The sequence below is a fragment of the Phascolarctos cinereus genome, unplaced genomic scaffold (assembly GCF_003287225.1).
Source record: "Phascolarctos cinereus isolate Bilbo 61053 unplaced genomic scaffold, phaCin_HiC Scaffold_726;HRSCAF=1367, whole genome shotgun sequence".
Classification (NCBI taxonomy): domain Eukaryota; kingdom Metazoa; phylum Chordata; class Mammalia; order Diprotodontia; family Phascolarctidae; genus Phascolarctos; species Phascolarctos cinereus.
This window is the reverse complement of record NW_027556098.1, coordinates 303,698,271-303,717,892: the sequence shown is the minus strand read 5'-3', so window position 1 is coordinate 303,717,892 and position 19,622 is coordinate 303,698,271. Positions and strand designations below refer to the sequence as shown.

The following is a 19,622-nucleotide window of genomic DNA, read 5'->3' as shown; positions in this document are numbered from 1 at the left end:
CACCTACCATGTAATGGAGAAACAAGTGATTGATTACATGGAACCTCTCTGAGTTCTGAGCCTCAATGCTCAGAAAAGCTACTAAGACTTCCTAGTCCTTTGAGTCAGTCACCTATATTGTGGAGAAACTTTTCTCTAGCATCCTGCCTTCCAGGCCCCCAATTCATCAGAGAAGGCCCGCAGACCAAAAAGGCACTTCATGGACAATGAGGAAATACCTCCTGGATTAACTGCATAGTCCTGAACCTGGATTAATGGTCCCATTGATGAGTCAGTATATGTTCAGGTATCAGTGGTTCTGGGAACTGCTGTAGGAGTCTGAAAGGCTGGTATTGCCAGGCACACACAGTGGGTCTGGTTGTTGCTTCCATGTCAGGTGTCCAGTTCTGCCGAGGACTAACCCTACCTGGTCTAGCTTAAGGCAATAACACAAGGAGAAGGGCTTTGTCCATAGCTTCGCAGTTACAGGACCTTAGAAACCAGTTGGTCCAATTACTTTATTTTATAGATAACGGATCTGAGACCCAGAAAAAGGTCAAACAGGTAAACCTATCACACAGCTCAGGTTTTGAACCCAGGTCTTCTGGCTCCCTTATGACTTATAGCATGCTGAGTCACCCTTGAGAAATAAATTAGACCAGGCCTCCTTCCTTTACTTCCTTCTTTTGGGTGAGGAGAACCCTGGGTCTATATTAAGCTCTAACATGGAGATTCCAGGTTCTAGAGCTGGAAAACACCTCGGAGATTGTCTAGTCTAAGCCTCTCACTCTGTAGATGATGAAAATGAAGCAAAGGGAATTTAAGAGACTTTGCCCAAGGTTATACAGACAGTAAATATCAAAGGCAGGATTGAAACCCAGGTCTTTGGCTCCCAGCGCTCACAGTACTCCTTATATTCCAACATGTGATCGTATTTCAGAGCGTCTGGGCTAGAAGAGACCTCAGTGGTGAGCTACTCCAACCATCTCATTTTATAACTCAGGAAGCTGCCATCTTTTTTGGTGGCCTTGTTATGTTTCAAAATGCACGGAACAGAAGGACAGTATTAAAAGAATTGAGAAGGTTGTTTAGTGAAGCTTGAAGTGTCTACAGGTGTTTCCTCCTGTTGATCTGGGGTGACCCCCAGGGATTAGCATTTCTCCTAAGCAGAAAGCCAGAGAGAATTTGAGATGTAATGATGGCTCAGTCTTGTTGAGTGTTTAATACTCAATACACCACCCCTGCCCCCGCTTCCCCTAAATCCTTCCAGAAGGTCCTCCAGGCTCATCATTGGGATAATGAGGTATGACACTTGAAACCAAATTGTGTGTGCACACACATATGCACACCAGTTTTTGTAGTCCCTCCCCACCCAATTCCAGTGGCTTTCCTGATGTTCTAACCCAGCTGAAGGCTCATAGCTTATCGTTGGCCAGTTCAATGACCCGTGAGGGATCTTGAAATGGGGAGAGGAGCCCCATGCACCAAAGGGAAATGCACAGGTCTTGTGGTTGGGAGGATGTGATGACACCATCCCCCACGCAGAGGGAGCTCAGGGCTTTTAAAAAGCTGGAGGAAACATCCTCTGAGCAAGCCGTGGCCCTGGTGGTAGTAGAGCACAACCCAGGACAAACATAAAAGAAGCCAAACTGTCTGCTTCAAAGAGAAGAGGTGACATCCTGCTGCAGAGTATGCACTGGCAAAAATGTGAGTTCTCATTTGGCCTCCGCTGCTCAGCCTGGCAGGCATGGGGTCAGAGAGCAGGGAGCTCTTTGGCTGGTGTGGAAGCCCCAGGGAGCCAGTGTCCTGGGGCAGAGGTTGGGGCTCCCATGACCAGGGAGTAGAGAGAGGCGTGAAGTGGGTGGGATAGGGACTGGAAAACAAACCTGTCACACGCATGTGATGCTCATTTTCCAGCCTGGATGTAAGTTACATGCACCAGAGTGGGACAGCTCATCAGATCACAGCTCCAGGGTATGAATCACTGTGGTGAAAGAAAGGGCAGTTTATGATTCACAAGAATAATAGTAAGAGGTGGCATTCAGGTGGGGTAAGGGAAGAGGGCAGCTGTGGGTTAAAGATAGGAGTGTCTTAATTATTGCAAATGGCTATTCTTCAGGCCACAGTATCCCTTCCTTTAACGTATGGGAAAAATGCAGAAGTTGAGGTTGTGAAGATGCGTGAATACCAATTATTCCTTGTCCCATCCTGTCAGTGACTTGAAAGGTTTAACAGAGATTATGCTTTTCATGCCTTGGTTCCCATGAAATACGGCAAACCCTGTTTACATTAAATGTGAAGTAGCAAAGATCAATCCCAGAAGTGCATTATTTCCATTTGACATTGTTTTGAGATTATCCCAAACTCATCTAATTATAAATGGCTCCTTATAGAGCACTATTCTTATATCTGCCCTGTAGGTGGGTTGCCCAGATATTATTGGCCTTGTTTTACAGATGAGGAAATTGAGGAAAGTTACAAAGCTAGTAATTATCAGAGCCTCAGGAATAGTAGAATGTAAACTCTTTGAGGATAGAGATTATTTGTTTTTCATCTTTTTATCCCCAGTTCCCAGTACAGTATGCTTGACAACTAATGGGTTCTTCAGAAATGCTTGTTGAATGGAATTAGATTAAATTGACCTAAAATCAGGTCTTTTGACTTCTAGTTAAGTACTGTTTCCATAGCAACATTCAGCTTCTCATAATTCTTTTGTGTTGAGATGACAATGCTACTGATTATTTTTGTGAAGGTTGCATTAGTGTGTTGGTTCTCTTCTTCCTTGTTATAAATATTAATGAAAAATTGTCATATCTATCTCCCAAGTCTTAATCGATACTTCCCTTGCCATCACTGCCAATGCACATATATCTTGCTTCTGGCCAACCACATCCAGATAATCTGAATTTATACAAGATAAGCTTTTATTTTGGTCTAGATCTATAATTCCACTCATGTAGAGATCTCCCAATGAGGAAACTTCTCCTTATCAATTCACTTTCTCTGCAATTTATAGTCTTGGAGAGCTGCCTGAAACATTGAGAAAATAAACATTTGCCCAGGTTCACACAGCTAGTATTTATCAGTCTTCCTGACTCCAAGGATAGTTCTTTATCCACTACACCATGTTGCTTCTCTTCCCTTCCAGTTAACAGAGAAAATACCATTAATTACCAAGCCTGACAAATTCCCAACGTGGAGACTGCTGACCACTGACAACAAGTATACTCACTTGAAAGTTACCTCTTTCTCCTACCTAGTAAGATGTTGGCTCTTTATCTGCTATGCCATGCTTCCTATTAAGAGAAAAATAGTGGTGTGATTATTCACTGTATAAAACTACACACAGACAAATTCTTTTAAAATTTCACCTTTCCTAGTATATCTAAAATACGATTTGATGTAGAAAAACATGATTTACACACAACCTCACATTCTATTCATTCCATAAAGTGAAGAACATTTGTATACCTCTCTGTTGGATACACTTGGCACTAATATAGAAAATAACATAGAGAGTGTATGGTGCAGTGGGTAATGTGCTGAATTTGGTAGGAGGAAGACCTAAGTTAAAATTTTCCCTCAGATACTTACTAGCTATATGACCTGCAAGTCATTTAATCTGTTTTTGCCTCATTTTCTTTATCTGTAAAAACTGGGGCAAGGTTAATGATAGCATCTGTTTCATAGAGTTATATGTGGATCAAATGAGATAATATATTTAAAGTACTTTATAATCCCTGTATTGCTATTTAAATATTAGCTATTACTATTATTACTTTCATGCTTTTTGGATCTCTGAGCCCTACTGTTGTTTGATATTGCCAGAAGGTGATATTTTACAAATTAGGTTATATTAAGATATTTTGATATTTATGATCATTTCATGATATTCTCCAGCCAAACTCATACTCTAATATGGCACACTCATATTAAACATACTCAATCATGTTGGACGTTGTTATATTCTGATATGAGCACTAAGATTTGCCAGTTTTAAAGGTTAAGAATGTTTGAGCCATTTTGATTTTTTTTTTGTCAATGTGGAGAATGCTGTGTGTGGCAACTCCTTTCCCCAAGGTAAATTTCAATGAATAAATGACTTGTAGTTAAGTCCTAGGAGGCATCGCATTATAGTAGAAAGAACACTAGTTCTGAAGTCAGAAGACCTGGGTGCCCAGGGTCACAGCTAGTAAGTCTCAAGTGTCTGGTCTGAGACTGGATTTGAACTCAGGTCCTCCTGACTCCAGGGCCGGTGCTCTATCCACTGAGGCACCTAACTGCCTTTGAACTCTGTATTACTTGTATGACCTTACACAATCATTTGACCCCCTGAACCTCAGCTTCCTTATTTGTAAAATGAGATTAGACTAAGTGGCCTCAGAGGTCCCTTTCAGACCTAAGAAGGTATACTTCTGCCTGTTAGCTATGACTCAGAGGCAATGCGATTGAAATCTAAGCTATCACACTTGTGTTTACTGGAAGAACTATGTTGACATTTTTCTATGGCTTAACTCAATTTCTCCCTGACAGTCTTTTTGAGATGAAATGGAAATGAGAAAACATGAAGTTTTGAACATTCATCTCATTGCCTTAAAAATGTGCATGACTCTTTAAAGTACTGATGACTTTAGGGAAAGTCAGTACAAATAAAGACAGGGTAGTCAGCCCTTTTAGAATACTTAAAGTAAAAAAGTGCCTTGTACCTTACCCCACCCCACTACAGGGCAGAGTATGAAATCACACATTAATGGTGCTGAAGAGGCACTTTCTGTTTCAGAAAACATCCTCCAGGCATGAGCTGAAATGACTGTAATAAGCAGTGTTCTGGAAAGGGTTAAGAAAACATCAACTTTGAAAATAGGATGCTTCATCCCTGCCTTATCTGTGTTCCCCCAGGAAGCTGCAAAAGGCATGGGTAGTAACCCACATATGGAGATGGGCTAATGGAACAGATCAGAGCAGAGACAGTGACAAAACTCAGGCCTGTGGGGACCAATTTGGACCAGGAAGGACTACTGTCAGTCTCCATTAGAATGTCACCTTCTCAAAAGCAATGACTGTTTTTCACTGCATAATGCCTGTCACAGAGTAAATGTTTAATGCATTCTTGTTGAATAAATGAATTAAAATAGCAGTCCTGTTTAGCCAAAAGTGATGGATGGACTTGTTATTAAATTGCTGGGCCAATAAGAAAAGGATGGTGTTTTGCATTCATAAATGTGGAGAATCCCTATACATTCAAATTAGGAGGTCTCTTTTAATTCCAGGAAGCTAATTAAGTCTCCTTTAACATCTCAGATGGACCTGATGGTGGCCTACTGAGTCACACCAAGTCCCCTCCTATACCTCCTTTCCTGTTTTAGTAATTTAAAAAGGCTCAAACAATGAGAATTTTTTTTAAGTTCCCTAGCTACAGACTTTTAAAAACAATGAGCCAGATTTTCCAAAGGCCCAGAATAGCTGGGGCAGTAAACGTGGCACTTGCTCTTTGGGGCCACTAAGGAAACATGCAGTCCCAAGCTGCCTAATGTTGAGAAATTGGGTGAAAAGGGAAGAATACAGTAGGCTGACCACTTTTTTTCTTCTCCCTGATACTGAATAGTGATATAACTTACCAAATATTCACTATGAGCCAACTATATGATTTCTCTTCTAAATCAATTAAAATGACCAGCTGTTTTGAGTCATATATGTACAGCATCGCCACATCTGGTTGAAAAATGAACATTATAGTCAAATAATAGTTTTGTTTTTGGTTTCAGGTGTATATATCTATAGAAATGCCCTTCACCTCCTCCCCCTCTCCACTCCCTAAAAACCTCTGGCTGACTGACATCATTTTGGTGTGGAAAGGATCTTAAATTGAGAGCTTTAACTAACTACAGATGCCATCTGTTATAATCCCCTTCATTTTATAGATAAAACTGAGGCCCAGGAACATTAAATGACTTACCCAAAGTAGTAAATATCAGAGGCAAAATTTGAATCTATGTCCTCAGATTTCTGAGCCAATCTCTTTACACTGTACCTTACAGTAGTGTGGCTTCCCCAGTATATTGTTCTAGTGTCTGAAGACCTTATGGTAAGCAATGACAGCAAATGTAGTTCCAAGTTATCATAGTACAAGTGTTCCTTTACTTTATGAAAAAAATCAACATATTCAAATAAGAATTTTTAAAAAAGACAAATGAGGAGATGTCAATTCAAATTACAACAGGATTCTTCAATTCACAAAAGGACTTACATCAAGATTCTTTAAGGGCCATGGGGTTTATAGTGAGAAGAGATTTTAAAGACTAACCAATAAAATACCCTCCTTTTATAGATGAGGAAACTGAAGGTGAGAGACTTAAGTCTTAAGCCTTAAGCCTTTCCATTTCATCAAGTCCAAGGTCATTCAGCAAGAGACAGAGCTAGGATTTGAATCCAGGTCTTTTGATTTCAAATCCGGTGCTCATTTAAAAAAGCAAGTTCTTTTAAGCCACCATCAGTCATAAATATCCAATTTAGTCATAATATTTCCACAATATACCTACTGAATAGAGCGAGGCACACCTATATTAAGAAGTAATTTGGGGTCTGGGAGAAATAGATTCAAAGGTTCCTGTGATGTGCTACATGTACTACTTGCCTCATTTAACAGTGGCCAGGAAACATTTCTACTTATGACCTACTCATTCTGATATCCACCATTTCTGCTGATGACCTAAGGTACATGTGGTCATGTGCTCCTGCGGAAAAGACCATTCATGCAAGAGTCAGAGGATGTGAGACCAAATCCCACCATTGCCTTTTGCTACCTACATGGCCTCGGACAAGTTGCCTAACCTCCTGAGGCCTTAGTTTCTTTATCTGGAAACCAAGGGGTTGGACTAGATGGCCTCTGAGTTTCCTTCCAGTTCTAGATCCATCAGCCTATGTTTGGAAGAGCAATAATTCAGGTTCACTGATCTTTACAAAGTTCCTTTTATGATAGTTTCAAGGAATGAACTGCTTGTGTTTTGTAGAGTGACATTTGGTAAAATTAGGGATTGCTGGTAGATGCTCATTCTTTGGACACTTATCTCTGGCTATATAATTAGTGGCTCTTGCATTTCTTATTAATGGGAAAAAACACCAAAGGATTGATGCTTTCTCACAGACTTCAAACCCTTTGTTGATATGGGTCTTAGTTCTCTATCAAAAGAAAAATGCCAAGAGTGTCACCAGTCTGTTCCAGAGCATCCACAGGGCAGTATGTTTGATGCCCAGTGACAAACATCCCATGAACTCTCCTGTATACACATTTCAGGTTTACTAAAGCCCTTAGAATTCTATATTTGGGAGATATTCTCTTTGGTGCCAGACACACTATCTTCCATGATCTGCCCTTCCTGCATTCCTCCTTCTCCTTTTTCCTTCCCATTTCATCAAGTAGAACAGCAACAGATAGGCTGGCTGAGTTCAGATAGACCGAGTCAGCTCTGGTTGATACCACTTACATAAAGACAGTGGAGTGTCTAATCTTGAGGCTGAAAGAGAATTCAAGGCCCCCAGATCAGGCTCTTATTCCCAGAAATGCTTTTCTAAAGGTGGTTTGAGGAAGCTTCATTCCCAGGACTCTCTGATATGTCAGTAATCCTGGGACAGCCTTGTGTTTCTTTTTCATTTGAGATGTTTTACTTTGAAAGATTGGATTAAGAAGCTGATCTTATTTGAGTTAAGTGAGAAGTGACACTTGAAGCAATGAATGAAAATAGCAATGTTGATATAAAAAACTGAAACAAATAGGTGTTACCTCTTTTTTTAAAGCAGAAGTTTTGGTATTAAGTCTCCCTGAGAAAACTAGGGAACCTCAAGAATCATCAACCAGAACTGTTCTCAGAACAGATAATTCTGAGATAAAAATTAACAAGCAAGATTTCATCATCCCCAAGAAATTTCTTCTTTCTCATCGGTGAAAGAAAAAAGCTCCTCAAATAAATGAGGATAAATACAAGCGGGTCAAAAGTTTTCATCAGTGTTATGAAGGGAGAGTCAAAGAAAGGCTGGAAATAATGCCAATGGGTAGAGGGAAGTCACATTGCTAGATTAAAGCAGTAACACTAAGAAAAGAAAGGGGAAGAAGAGAATGAAGAAGAATTATAAACTAGTAGAATCAGAGGACACACCAAAGGTCCTTTAGCTGAATGAACGAATGAACTAATGAATGCTGGAATAAATAAAGCCTAATCTCTTGCCAATGCAAGAATCTGTTTTATAACATTTCTTGACAGATGCTTAAATGTTTCTAATGAGTGGAGCCTACTACTGGATAAAAAGGAATACAGTTTGATATTTTTCTTTATATGATCTTAAAGGTCCCCATCTAGCTCTAAAATTCTGCAAAGTTTTGAAGCATGCTAATGATGGCAGGTCACATTTACTTCAAGGCTTGCCAAATCCCTTGTTCCAATCAACCCTGTGGGGTAGGTACATAGAGAAAATATTATTGAAGTCCTCATTTTAGAAATCTAGTTCTGAGAGATCTAAGTGACTTAACCACGGTCAGAGGTGAGACTTGAACTAATATCTTGTTGGCCTAGAGCTTTTTTAGCTATGTCATATTGATTCACATTTTAGCGAATGAGTGGAGAAGGTTTGGGTATGGATCCATGATTTTGCTGATGTAGCCAGTCAGTCAATAAGTATTTACCAACTTAGTGTCAGGTAAGATGCTAAGCTCTAGAGATACAAAAAAGACAAAGTCATAAACCCTGGCCTCAAGGAGCTCAAATTCTAATGAGAGGTCTTATATTCTGTTGTAGGAGTTCCTAATGAGGAAACCACTTCCATCAATGCAAATATTTAAATGCTTTTTCTTTTACAATCTTAGAGAGTTGCCTGGGGGCACTGAAGGGTCAAATGATTTGCCCAGGGTCACAAAGCCAGCATATGTCAGGGGTGGGGCTTGAACCCTAGTCTTCCTGGCTCTGAGATTGGCCCTCTATCCAGTATCTAGCACAGCGCCTGGCACATAGTCAGTGCTTAATAAATGCTGGTTGACTGACATTATGTCACACTACCTCTCACGTGTTAAGAGTCATGTTTTCGGTGTATACTCATAGACTTGCATTAGGAAAGGTGGTAGTAAGTCATTCAACATCCTTGCACAGAAACTTCGGGAAACTTGACCATGATATGCAGGGTCTTTCTCCAAACAACCAGTCCCTAGTCCCTTGTGCCTTGGAAGGGAATTTCCACAATCCAATCCAATCTAATCCCAGTCTAATAAGCATTTATTAAGTATCTCCCATGTGCTAGGTGTTGGGAATGCAAAGATAAAAATGAACCGAGGGCAGTTCTTGCCCTCAAGGAGCTTAGATTCTATTGAGGAAAACAACACACATGTAGAAAATTAAATACAAAATGTATTGAAAGTAATTGGGGGTGTATGTGGAACATTTCTAATATGAAGCATGACTTACTAACAACAATGCAAGTCCCAGAGGCCCACTAAGAAAGGTGGAGTAGAGTGGCATAGGACTAATACAGGTAGATATAAGGGAACATTCTATGGAGCTTCAGTGGTATCTTTTTAAAAATTTAATTTAATTTAATTTTTTAGTTACGTTTTAAGTTCCAAATTGTCCCCCTCCCTTCTTCCCCATCTTGTACTAGAGAAGGCCATCATTTGATACAGATTTATAAATATGTGGAAAGCCATACTATGTATACCTCTATTTATCAGTTCTTTCTCTGGAAATGGATAGCATCTTCCTTCATAGGTCCTTTACAGTTGATTTGAATATTTACAGTACTCAGAATAACTTGGTTGTTCACAATTATTCTTTGAATGATAGTGTTGTTACTGTATACAATGTTCTCTTGGTTCTGCTTATTTCACTTTTCATTATTTCATGCAAATCCTTCCATGCTTTTCTAAAATCAACCAGCTCATCATTAGTATCCCATCACAATCATGTACCACAACTCGTTTAGCCATTCACCAACTGATGGGCATCCCCCTCAATTTCCAGTTCTTTGCTACCACAAAGAAAGCTGCTATAAATATTTTAGAACATATAGATTATTTTACTTTTTCCCTGATCACCTTGGGAAACAGACCTAATAGTGGTATTGCTGGATCAAAGGGCATGCACAGTTTTATAACTCTTTGGGCATAATTCCAGATTTTTCTCCAAAATGGTTGGATCAGTTCACAGTTCCATCAACATTTCATTAGTGTACCAATTTTTCTACATCCCCTTTAACATTTGTCCTTTTCCCCTTCTATCATTTTAACCATTTTTTTAGGTATGAGATGATATCTCAAAGCTCTAATCAATAATGATTTAGAGCATTTTTATATGACTATAAATAATTTTGATCCCTTCATCAAAAACTGCCTGTTCTTATCCTATGACCATTTATCAATGGGGAAATGACTTATATTCTTATAAATTTGACAAAGTTCTCTCTCTATATGAGATATGAGACCTTTATCTGAGAAACCGTCTATAAAATTCTACCCCCTCAATTTTATGCTTTCTTTCTAATCCTGCTACATTGGTTTTATTTGAATAAAACATTTTAAATTTAATGTAATCAAAATTATCCATTTTATATGTCACAATGCTTTCTATCTCATTTATTCATCAATTCTTCTCCTATCCATAAGTCTGATAGGTAAAATGTTCTCCTACTTTTCTTATGACATCTCCCTTTATATCTAGGTCACGTATCCATTTTGACCATATCTTGGTAAATCGTGTAAGGCATTCATCTATACCCAATTTCTGCCAGACTGCTTTCCAGTCTTCCCAACAATTTTTACCAAATAGTATATTCTTATCCCAAAAGCTTAAATCTTTATATTTGTCAAACACAAGATTACTACAATCATTTACTACTGTGTATTATATGTCTACTCTGTTCTACGAATCAACTTTTCAATTTCTTAGCCAGTACCAGATAGTTCTGATAATTACTGTCTTATAATGTAGTTTAAGATCTGGTACTGCTAAACTTTTTTCACTTTTTTTTTCACAGTAGCATCTTTTAAAAAAAAAGTAAGTAGATGAACATGTACCACTGGAGAGTAATTAAAAGTAAGAATTGGACAAATTACACTCAAGCCCAAGTCTACCTCACTAGCATCTTTGCAGGATCTAGTTCATCCCTCCAGGACTTATTCTGAGGCTCTGTTAGCTTAGGGCCTGAGGCTTCTGGGTCTCTAAGGCCCCAATCATGTGGCCCTGATGCTGGAGTCAAAAGCCCTCATCCTTTGGGAATCTTTTACTGATAATCTTAAAAATGTGTGTTCATTTCACAAAGACTTTTGACTCTTGTTGGGAAATAAGTCTCACCTAGATAAAAGAAGGGGTTGCTGAATCCACTCCCCCTCAGCTCTCAAAGCACCGGGCTTCTTACTTGGATCACAGCAGTTGGCTGATAGAAAGGTCTTCAGCTTCTGATTAATATGGAAAAAGATGAACAACTTCCCCAGTGTCCCCCTCCTCCACTGCCTCTCAAAACTCCAGTCCTGCTTTGCTGTGGAATTTGGGTAGGGGTAGAGGGTGGGTGGAAACTTCTCTTACCTCTACTGGGTGTGACTTCATGCCCTGAAACTCAGGTTCAGATTAAATTTCTTCCTCTTCCAAACTGTGTGGCCCTAAATACTGATGACAACCCCCACCCCCAGGTTGTTATTCTGTGTGGAGTGAGAACATTTAAAGTCCCATTCCTTGTGTGTGCGTGTTGGGGGGAAGCAGGGTTCGGGGGGAGGTGTGGATCAAGAGGAGAGGGAAAGTAAGTTAGGTTCTAGTAATTTGAGCTAGCCTTTGCCAGTGACTCACTCCTACCCTGATACAACCTCCCTAAACCTTCCATTCTCTTAATGTATTATCAGTCCCATTTTACAGATGAGGAAATGGAGGGTTTCAGGGAAAGGGACATGTCCAAGGTCTCAAAACTGGTAAGTGGTAGAGCCTCAGCTATTGTAGAATGTGGGGCAGTGGATAGAGTGCTGTCTCTGAAGTCAGGAGAATCCGAGTTCAAATCAGACAGACACACTAGTTGTGTGTCCCAGACGCAAATCACTTAACCCTGTTTGCTTCAGTTTCCTCATCTGCAAAATGAGCTGGAGAAGGAAATGGCAAACCACTCCAGTAGCTTTGCCAAGAAAACTTGAAATGGGGTCATGAAGACTTAGTTGGATACAAATGAAAATGACTAAACAATAACAACAGGGTCCTTGAGTGCAAGACTTTGGTCCTGGATTTCTAGTTATCTCCCTGTCCAGTTAACCCTAGCTACTATTGCCCCTGTGCCAGTCTGAGAGTAGTCAGACAGGTTTCTGGAAAGGATGTTCTTGGGGTCAGGATTATTCTTTCATGTCCTTGCTGCCATTGTCCCTCCCTCATTCTACATCCTGCTTGTTCTTTTTAGTCTACTCTTTTTTCCCTGGGGTACAATTGAAGCTTGACACACAGTAAGAACTTAATAAATGTTGGTTGATTGACTAATTGACTATCTCTTTAAATCTCCAACTCTCTCCTCCTTACCTCCAGGTACCACCCTTTGGTGGGAAAGCATCCTTCTTTACTTAGGGGCTTTACCAGGAGGGCTCTGCCTTGCTTCTGTCCAGGCCTGCCTTGTCCCCATAATGAGGCTTTTTTCCCTTTCTGCTGCTTGGCTGTGCCTCCTTATCTCATAAAACAGGCTGGATCTGCCCCATGGGAACACTCACCCTGGCCTGACCAGGCATCCACAGAGCTGCCCATTGTGTGATGGGGGCAGGTTGAGACAGGAGGGAACTTTGGATATGACAACAAGTCAGCGTCCTGGGGCATTCCAGAGCCTCAGAGAGCCTGCTGTCAGGCTTCTTTGTCAGCTCACGTACCCTGATGGGATAGGCAGAAGGTGGCTACATCATCACCTTTGAGAACACAGTCCTTGCTCTTAGGATCAGGAAATATTAACCTTTTTTTTTCATGAACCCCTTTGGCAGTCTGGTGAAGCCTATTGGACCTCTTCTCAGAATAATGTTTTTCAATGCTGTAAAGTATATATAATGCTATAAATGCTATTTAAATTATGTAAATTTTATGTGATCACAAAAGAAACCATTTATATTGAAATAAAGCTGCAATTCTTCCCTATCCAAATTCATGGACTCCTTGATATCCATCCATGGACTCCCAAAGGAGGGGGAGGTGGCTATATTAGAAACCCTGCTCTAGGGGGAGAGAGTCCTGGGGAAAATATCATGGAGAAAACAAAGGGAGAAAAGATCTCAAGGCATATGAATTTGGATGGATACTCTCTCCTCTCTCCCTACTAAGTGCAAGTCCATATTTGGGACAATTCTGAATTAAATGTGGGGGTGACTCTAATTTGGTCTGGAAATAGCCCCAACTGATTTCGCAGGACTCAGGGGGTCTAGGTCTCATTAGGGTAGGCTGGATTCAGTCTAGTGCCTGAATTCCCCAGGGCTGGCCCAAAACTGACCTTGTGTCTCTGGAGTTATTAGGGAGAGAGCCAGACTGCACCGAGACAATTGGAGTGTCCTGGGCCTGTGTCCCTAGACCAGAAATGTAGGCCAAATAAGCATTAGCCTTGTTGCATTCTCTGCAACCTGGGTCCCTTAAGTGAATACCCTTGCAACTTCTCTGATCTAAGTCTAGCTAGATCTAATTTACTTTCTAAGATGATCAAAATGTTCTTCTCAGACCTCAGTGCTGGCTCCTAGACTTGGGCCTGCCCAATTTGGTGGGGAAAATTCCTAAACCTGTTGTGTCTTTGCTCCATTGGTCCCTTGGTTCCTTGGTCATATCATACCTGATAACTGAGTCTCCTCAGGCCAAGAAGTCAGGTAGGTGGGCTTTTTTTTTTTTAAGCTAGGCAATGGGGTTAAGTGACTTGCCCAGGGTCACACAGCTAGTAACTGTTATGTGTCTGAGGTCAGATTTGAACTCAGGTCCTCCTGAATCTAGGGCCGGTGCTGTATCCACTGCGCTACTAGCTGCCCCATATTTTTCTTTTTTCTTTTTTTTTGTAAGTGGGCTTTTAATAGTACTGACACTAGACCAAGGCCCACAAGAGCTGGGGAGGGGGGATTATATTGTTATTGTTTCTCTATAACTTTCAGGCATGCAGGTTTAGCTCTAAGTGATCCTGGGAAATTTCACTTACTGTTTGCTCTAGTTTCCTCATCAGTAAAATGAGCTGGAGAAGGAAAGGGCAAACCACTCCAGTGTCTTTGCCAAGAAAACACCAAAAGGGGTCACAGGGAGTTGGACACAACTGAAACCACTGAACAACCACCACCACCACCACCACCAGCACAGTAAACTACCCTTGTATATCTTGCACCAGGGCAGCAAGAGCATAAGATTTAGAGCTAGAAAGGACACTGGAGGTCACTTAGTTCACTACACTTTCATAAGGAAACTGAGACTCAGACTTGCCCCAAATCATATAGGTTATAAATAGCAGAGCTGTAATTTGAACCCAGGTCCTCTGACTCCAAATTTGGTGTTCTTTCTCACCTACCATGTTGTCCCTTGGGGTTCAGCGCCATCTTAAACCTTGTGTGAAGGGGCTAAGGGGCCTAGAAGCCAGCCCCATCCCAGGATCCTGAGCTCATAGCCCAATAGATGTGATACCTTCTCTTTCAGAGGGTCCCACTGTACAGTAAAGACTGACATTGCTTGACCTTAGGATTGAGCAAGAAAGAGGTCTGTCTGCATAGGGTCCCTTCCAGGAGGAAAGTAGAGATGTAGACAAGTTAAGTGGGTGGCCATCTTCCCTCCCCCTCCCCCAATAATGTTGTATGCCTGAGATGGGAGCTGCTTTGCTCTGTTGACCTCAGTTTCTATAAGAGGCGGGGAGTTGCAGCTGACTCTTCAGGTGGACTCATCCTCTGTCATTTCAGTCATAAAACACCAAAAATAAAACCTTAAGGGACACTCGAGAGGCCTCTCAGTTCTCAGGACTCTACATGTGAGCATTTTGCCATCTGGGTGCCATCAGCTTCTCTTCTTTCTTAACTCTTCTGGGAACCACCACTTCTTCAGAAAATAGGTTGTCCAGAGAGCTCTTCCATTGGTTGGGCTTAAGGTATGTTAGACTTTATGCCTGTCAGAAGAAAGGAAATTTGAGCTGAGGAGAAACTGGGCTTGACTGGGGTTCCTGGTTCCATTCAGCTCAGACACAATTAGACCTCCTTGGAGCTGATATTGTGACTTTCACAATAAAGGACTGAAGTAATTTTGTGGAAATGGAAATTCATTTAGTTCATTGATCCAGTAAGTGATGAAAGCCTGGTAAAGAAGCTGTCTAACATGGACAAGGGTGGGGATTAGGGCCAACCCAGCCATTTCTGTATGGTAGTACATTCCAGACATTAAATTAAACTAAAATTAAATTGAATTAACAAGTATTTTAGGTGTCACCTCTATGCCAGGCACTATACTAAGCACTTTACATTTCATTTTATCCTCGTAACCACCCTGGGAGGTAGGTGCTATCATCCCCAATTTACCAATGAAAAAACTGAGGCATTCAGAGGTTATTTGACTTTCCCTCAGTCATACAAGTTAGTAAGTATTCAAATTTGAATTCAGATCTTCCTGACTTCAGATCCAGGACTCTATGCACTGAATCATTAAGGTGACAAGTGTTTTGCCTGGCTGTCCCCCATGACAGGAACATGTTCCTTCATCATTTATGCTTCTTAACTTCTCTGGCACCCTTCAAATCTCAGCTAACATACTACTTTCTAAACGAAGCCTTTCCCAGTCCTCCTTAATCTTAGTACCATCCCTCTGAGACTACCCCTAATTTAATCTGCATATCTCTTGTTTGTAGAGTTATTTGCATATTGTCTCCAAAAGACTTCCATTCTCGCTAATTATATTGTCCTATATCTCTTCTGCTCTTTCTGACTAACCTCTTCAAAAGGCCATATACAATAGATGCCTCCATTTTCTCTCCTCTTACTCTCTTTTTTTAATTTAATATTTTATTTTTTCCCCAATTACATGTAAAAAAAATTTCACTTTTTTTCAAATTTTCAGTCCCAAGTTCTCTCCCTTCCCCCATCCCCCACTCATTGAGAAGGCAAGCAATTTGATATAGGTTATACTCCTGGTTCTGCTCATTTCACTTTGCCTCAGTTCATGCAAGACTTTCAAGGTTTTTCCTCTCACTCTCTTCTTCACACTTATAATTCAGCTTCTGTCCTTATCATTCCAATGAAACCACTCTTTCCAAAGTTACCAATGATCTCTTAGCTGCCAAATCCAAAGTCTTTTTCTCAATCCTCAATCCTCATTCTCTTGACCTTTCTGCAACTTTTGACGTTGTTGATGACGCTCACCTCCTTGATCCTGTCTTCTCTCTGGGTTTTCAGAACACCACCCTCTCCTAGTTTTTTTCCTACTTCTCTGATGGCTCCTTCTCTTTCTTTGCTGGATCCTCTACCAGTTCACACCCTCTAATCATGGGTGTCCCTCAGGGTTCTGTCCTGGGTTCTTTTCTCTTCTCTCTATCTATATACTTCACTTGATGATCTCATCGGCTCCTGTGGATTTAATTACCATTTCTACGCTGAGGATTCTCAAACCTACCTATCCAATCTCTCTGTTGCCCTCTAATCTTACATCTCCAACTGCCTTTCAGACATCTCAAACTGGCTGTCCAGTAGACATCTTAAACTAAACATGCCCAAAACAGAACTCATTATGTTTTCACTTGAATCCTCCCCACCTTCTATCTTCCTTTTTACTGTCCTTCAGACTCACAGCATGGGAGCCTGGACACCTCACTGTCTCTCAGCCCTCATATCCAAGCTGTTGAATTCACCTTTACAACATCTCTTGAACAGTCACCTTCTCTCATCTGACACTGCCCCTACCCTGGTGCAGGCCCTTATCACCTCACATCTGGACTGTTGCAATAGCCTGCTGGTGGGTCTACCTGCCTTAAGTCTCTCCCCTCTCCAACCCATCCTCCCTTCTGCTGCCCAAATGATTTCCCCAAAGCATAGTCTGATCATGTCATCTCCCTTCTCAATAAACCCCAGTGGCTCCTGTTGCCTCTAGGATCAAATACAAAATGCTCCATCAGGCACTTAAAGATCTAGTCCCCTCCTACCTTTCCAGTCTTGATGCACCTTACTCCCTGAAGCCTACTCTTTGATCCAGTAGCACTGACCTCTGGGCTGTTCCTCAAACAATACACTCCATCTCTCAATTCCTGGCATTTTCTTTAGCTGTCCCGCTTGCCTGGAATGCTCCCCCTCATTAATTCTGACTACGGACCTCCCTGGTTCATCTAAATCCCAACTAAAATCCTATCTTTTACTGGAAGCTTTCTCCAGTCCCTTTTAATTCTAGTACCTTCTGTTCTACTGATTATTTCTTGTTTATCCTATATATAGCTTGCTTTGTGTATATTTATTTGCATGTTGTCCCCTCCATTAGATTGTAAGCTCTTTGAGGGCAGAGACTACCTTTTGCCTCTTTTTATACCACTAGCACTTAGCACAGCACCTGTACATAGTAGGCACTATAGAAATGTCAGCTATTATTGTTAATATTGTTATTTACATACCAAGGGCATTACCTCTTTGGTCTATAGTAAAAGCAGGCTACCATCCAATTCAAACTCAACTGGGGAAGAAGGCATTTTCTTACCCGTACTAAATTATACCTTTGGATCTCACTGGACTCATTCTGTATGGTTTGGGGAAAATAGCCATGGTAGATGAGTGAAAGGAACAAAGTGGAAAACTCCAAAGGCTGACTTTCACCATAAAGAGAAAGGATCTTTAACTGCTAGACAACCAAAGCCTATGTACTGGTGGATGACTCAAAGAATAATTGAGAGAAGGAATTCAATATACTACCAAACCCATCCCTGTTCAGCTCATTTCCATCCTGCCTACAAGCAGATAGCTAGGGCAGTGGATAGATTACTGGGCCTGGAGTCAGGGAAACTTTAGTGCCTCCAACATTTACTAATTGTGTGGGCAAGTCACTTCACATCTGTCTGGCTCAATTTCCTTAACTGTAAAATGGGGACAATAATAGCACCTACCTTGCAGGGTTGTTGTAGATCAAATAAGATAATATTTGTGAAGCACTTAGCATAGTACATGGTACATAGTAGGTGCTAAATGAATGCTTATTCCATTCCCTCTTCCATACGAGTAACTGAGTCTCTATTGCAATGCCTGTCCCATAGTAGGTACTTAATAAATGTTGGTTGACTGGAATGGAATTGAATTCTAATGCACACAAGGCAAATGAGACTCCTTAAACTGCAGTGAAGAGTGGCAGCAACTTCTGAATTTTGCTTTCATTCAGAAACCTGGGCATATGTGCTTGCCTCTTGTTTGGTCTATTTGATCAGGTTTGATCAATTATTTACTTTTTAGTTTGCTCTATGTGTATGTGTGTGTGTGTGTGTGTGTGTGTGTATGTGTATGTGTGTGTGATAATGAAACAGAAGTTTCAGTAGAAAATGTGAATAAAATACTTACCAAGATTCCTTAGAAGAATTAATACATATGTCACATGTTGAGGTGGTGAGGAAATGTGTCACCTTTCAGAATGGTCCAGAGGAGGCTGCGGTACAGTGAGCCTTGGCAGCCAGGAAGGCAAAGCTTCTCACAGAGTGGGCCCGACCCAGGATTATGCTGAAGCTCGGGTCTTGTCTTTACCAGGTGGAGGGGACTACCAATGGGACCCATTGTCAGCAGCTCAACCCTACACTGCTTGAGATGGCAGCTGTGGTGGAAACGTGCACAAGAGCAGCTGCCCTTGAAGAAGGGCCTGCCTGTGCCTTCAGTTGGCAGGCAGTCACTGAGGGGCATCACAGTAAAGATCACTGGTTCTGGAGCCAGAGGAACTGAATTAATATCCTACTTCTGGGGCTCGGCCACCTGTGTGATCTTGGATAAGTTCCTTTACTTCCCTGGATCTCAGTTTCCTCATCTATAACATGAAAAGGTTGAAGCAGATGGCCTCTGAGTTTCCTTCTAGCTCTAGATGTCTGACTCCTGAGGAAGAGCTATACAAACTGAATGCTGAAGTTGTTTATGCATTTACACAGGACCTATCTATCCCTTGTAGCCTCAAATCTATGATTCTTTGAGCTTATGATCCTTTGGCTTAAGGCATAACTAGCTGAAAAGCCTCTGTTTGGTGATAGCCCGATGTGGTTACTGTGGGGGGTCATTAAAACTATAAAGGCAGATATTTTTGCAAATTTATTTGGTGGTATTTTATTATACCTTAGTCAGGGAACTAGAAAGCTATATTTATTTAAATCAGTATGGGTCACATGTCCACCTGAATTGGTGCACAGTGAGACCCAATAGACCCCAGAAATGGTCAGCGCATGCCCATGCTGGTTCAGCTCTTGCCTGTCGTGGCTGGAGGCCTGTAGTGAGGCTGCAGCTGCAGCAGCCTTATTTTTGTGAGCTGGAGCATGTCCGGGTGTTCAGCAGGGGGAACCGAAATGTCTGCAGCTGCCTTTTTATACCCTCAGGTTTTCAGTTTTTCATCTCTGAAAAGGGAAGCCCACATTGAGACCTGAATTTATGGGTTTTTCCGTAAATGAAATCTGTTTTTCCTTCACTCTGACTGGCAGCTTCCAGTGATGCAGAAAGT

General features: G+C 41.2%; 1 protein-coding gene across 1 annotated transcript in view; it reads left to right on the top strand.

The window, feature by feature from the left end:
- Positions 1–1,490: 1,490 nt before the first annotated feature.
- The window catches only part of POU2AF1 (POU class 2 homeobox associating factor 1), a 35,879-nt gene continuing 17,747 nt past the window's right edge, over positions 1,491–19,622 (top strand). Inside the window, exon 1 of the mRNA XM_020989802.2 lies at positions 1,491–1,686. Within this exon, the coding sequence (XP_020845461.1) occupies positions 1,671–1,686 (16 nt within the window). The 5' untranslated portion in view covers positions 1,491–1,670. The remainder of the gene's footprint in view (positions 1,687–19,622) is intronic.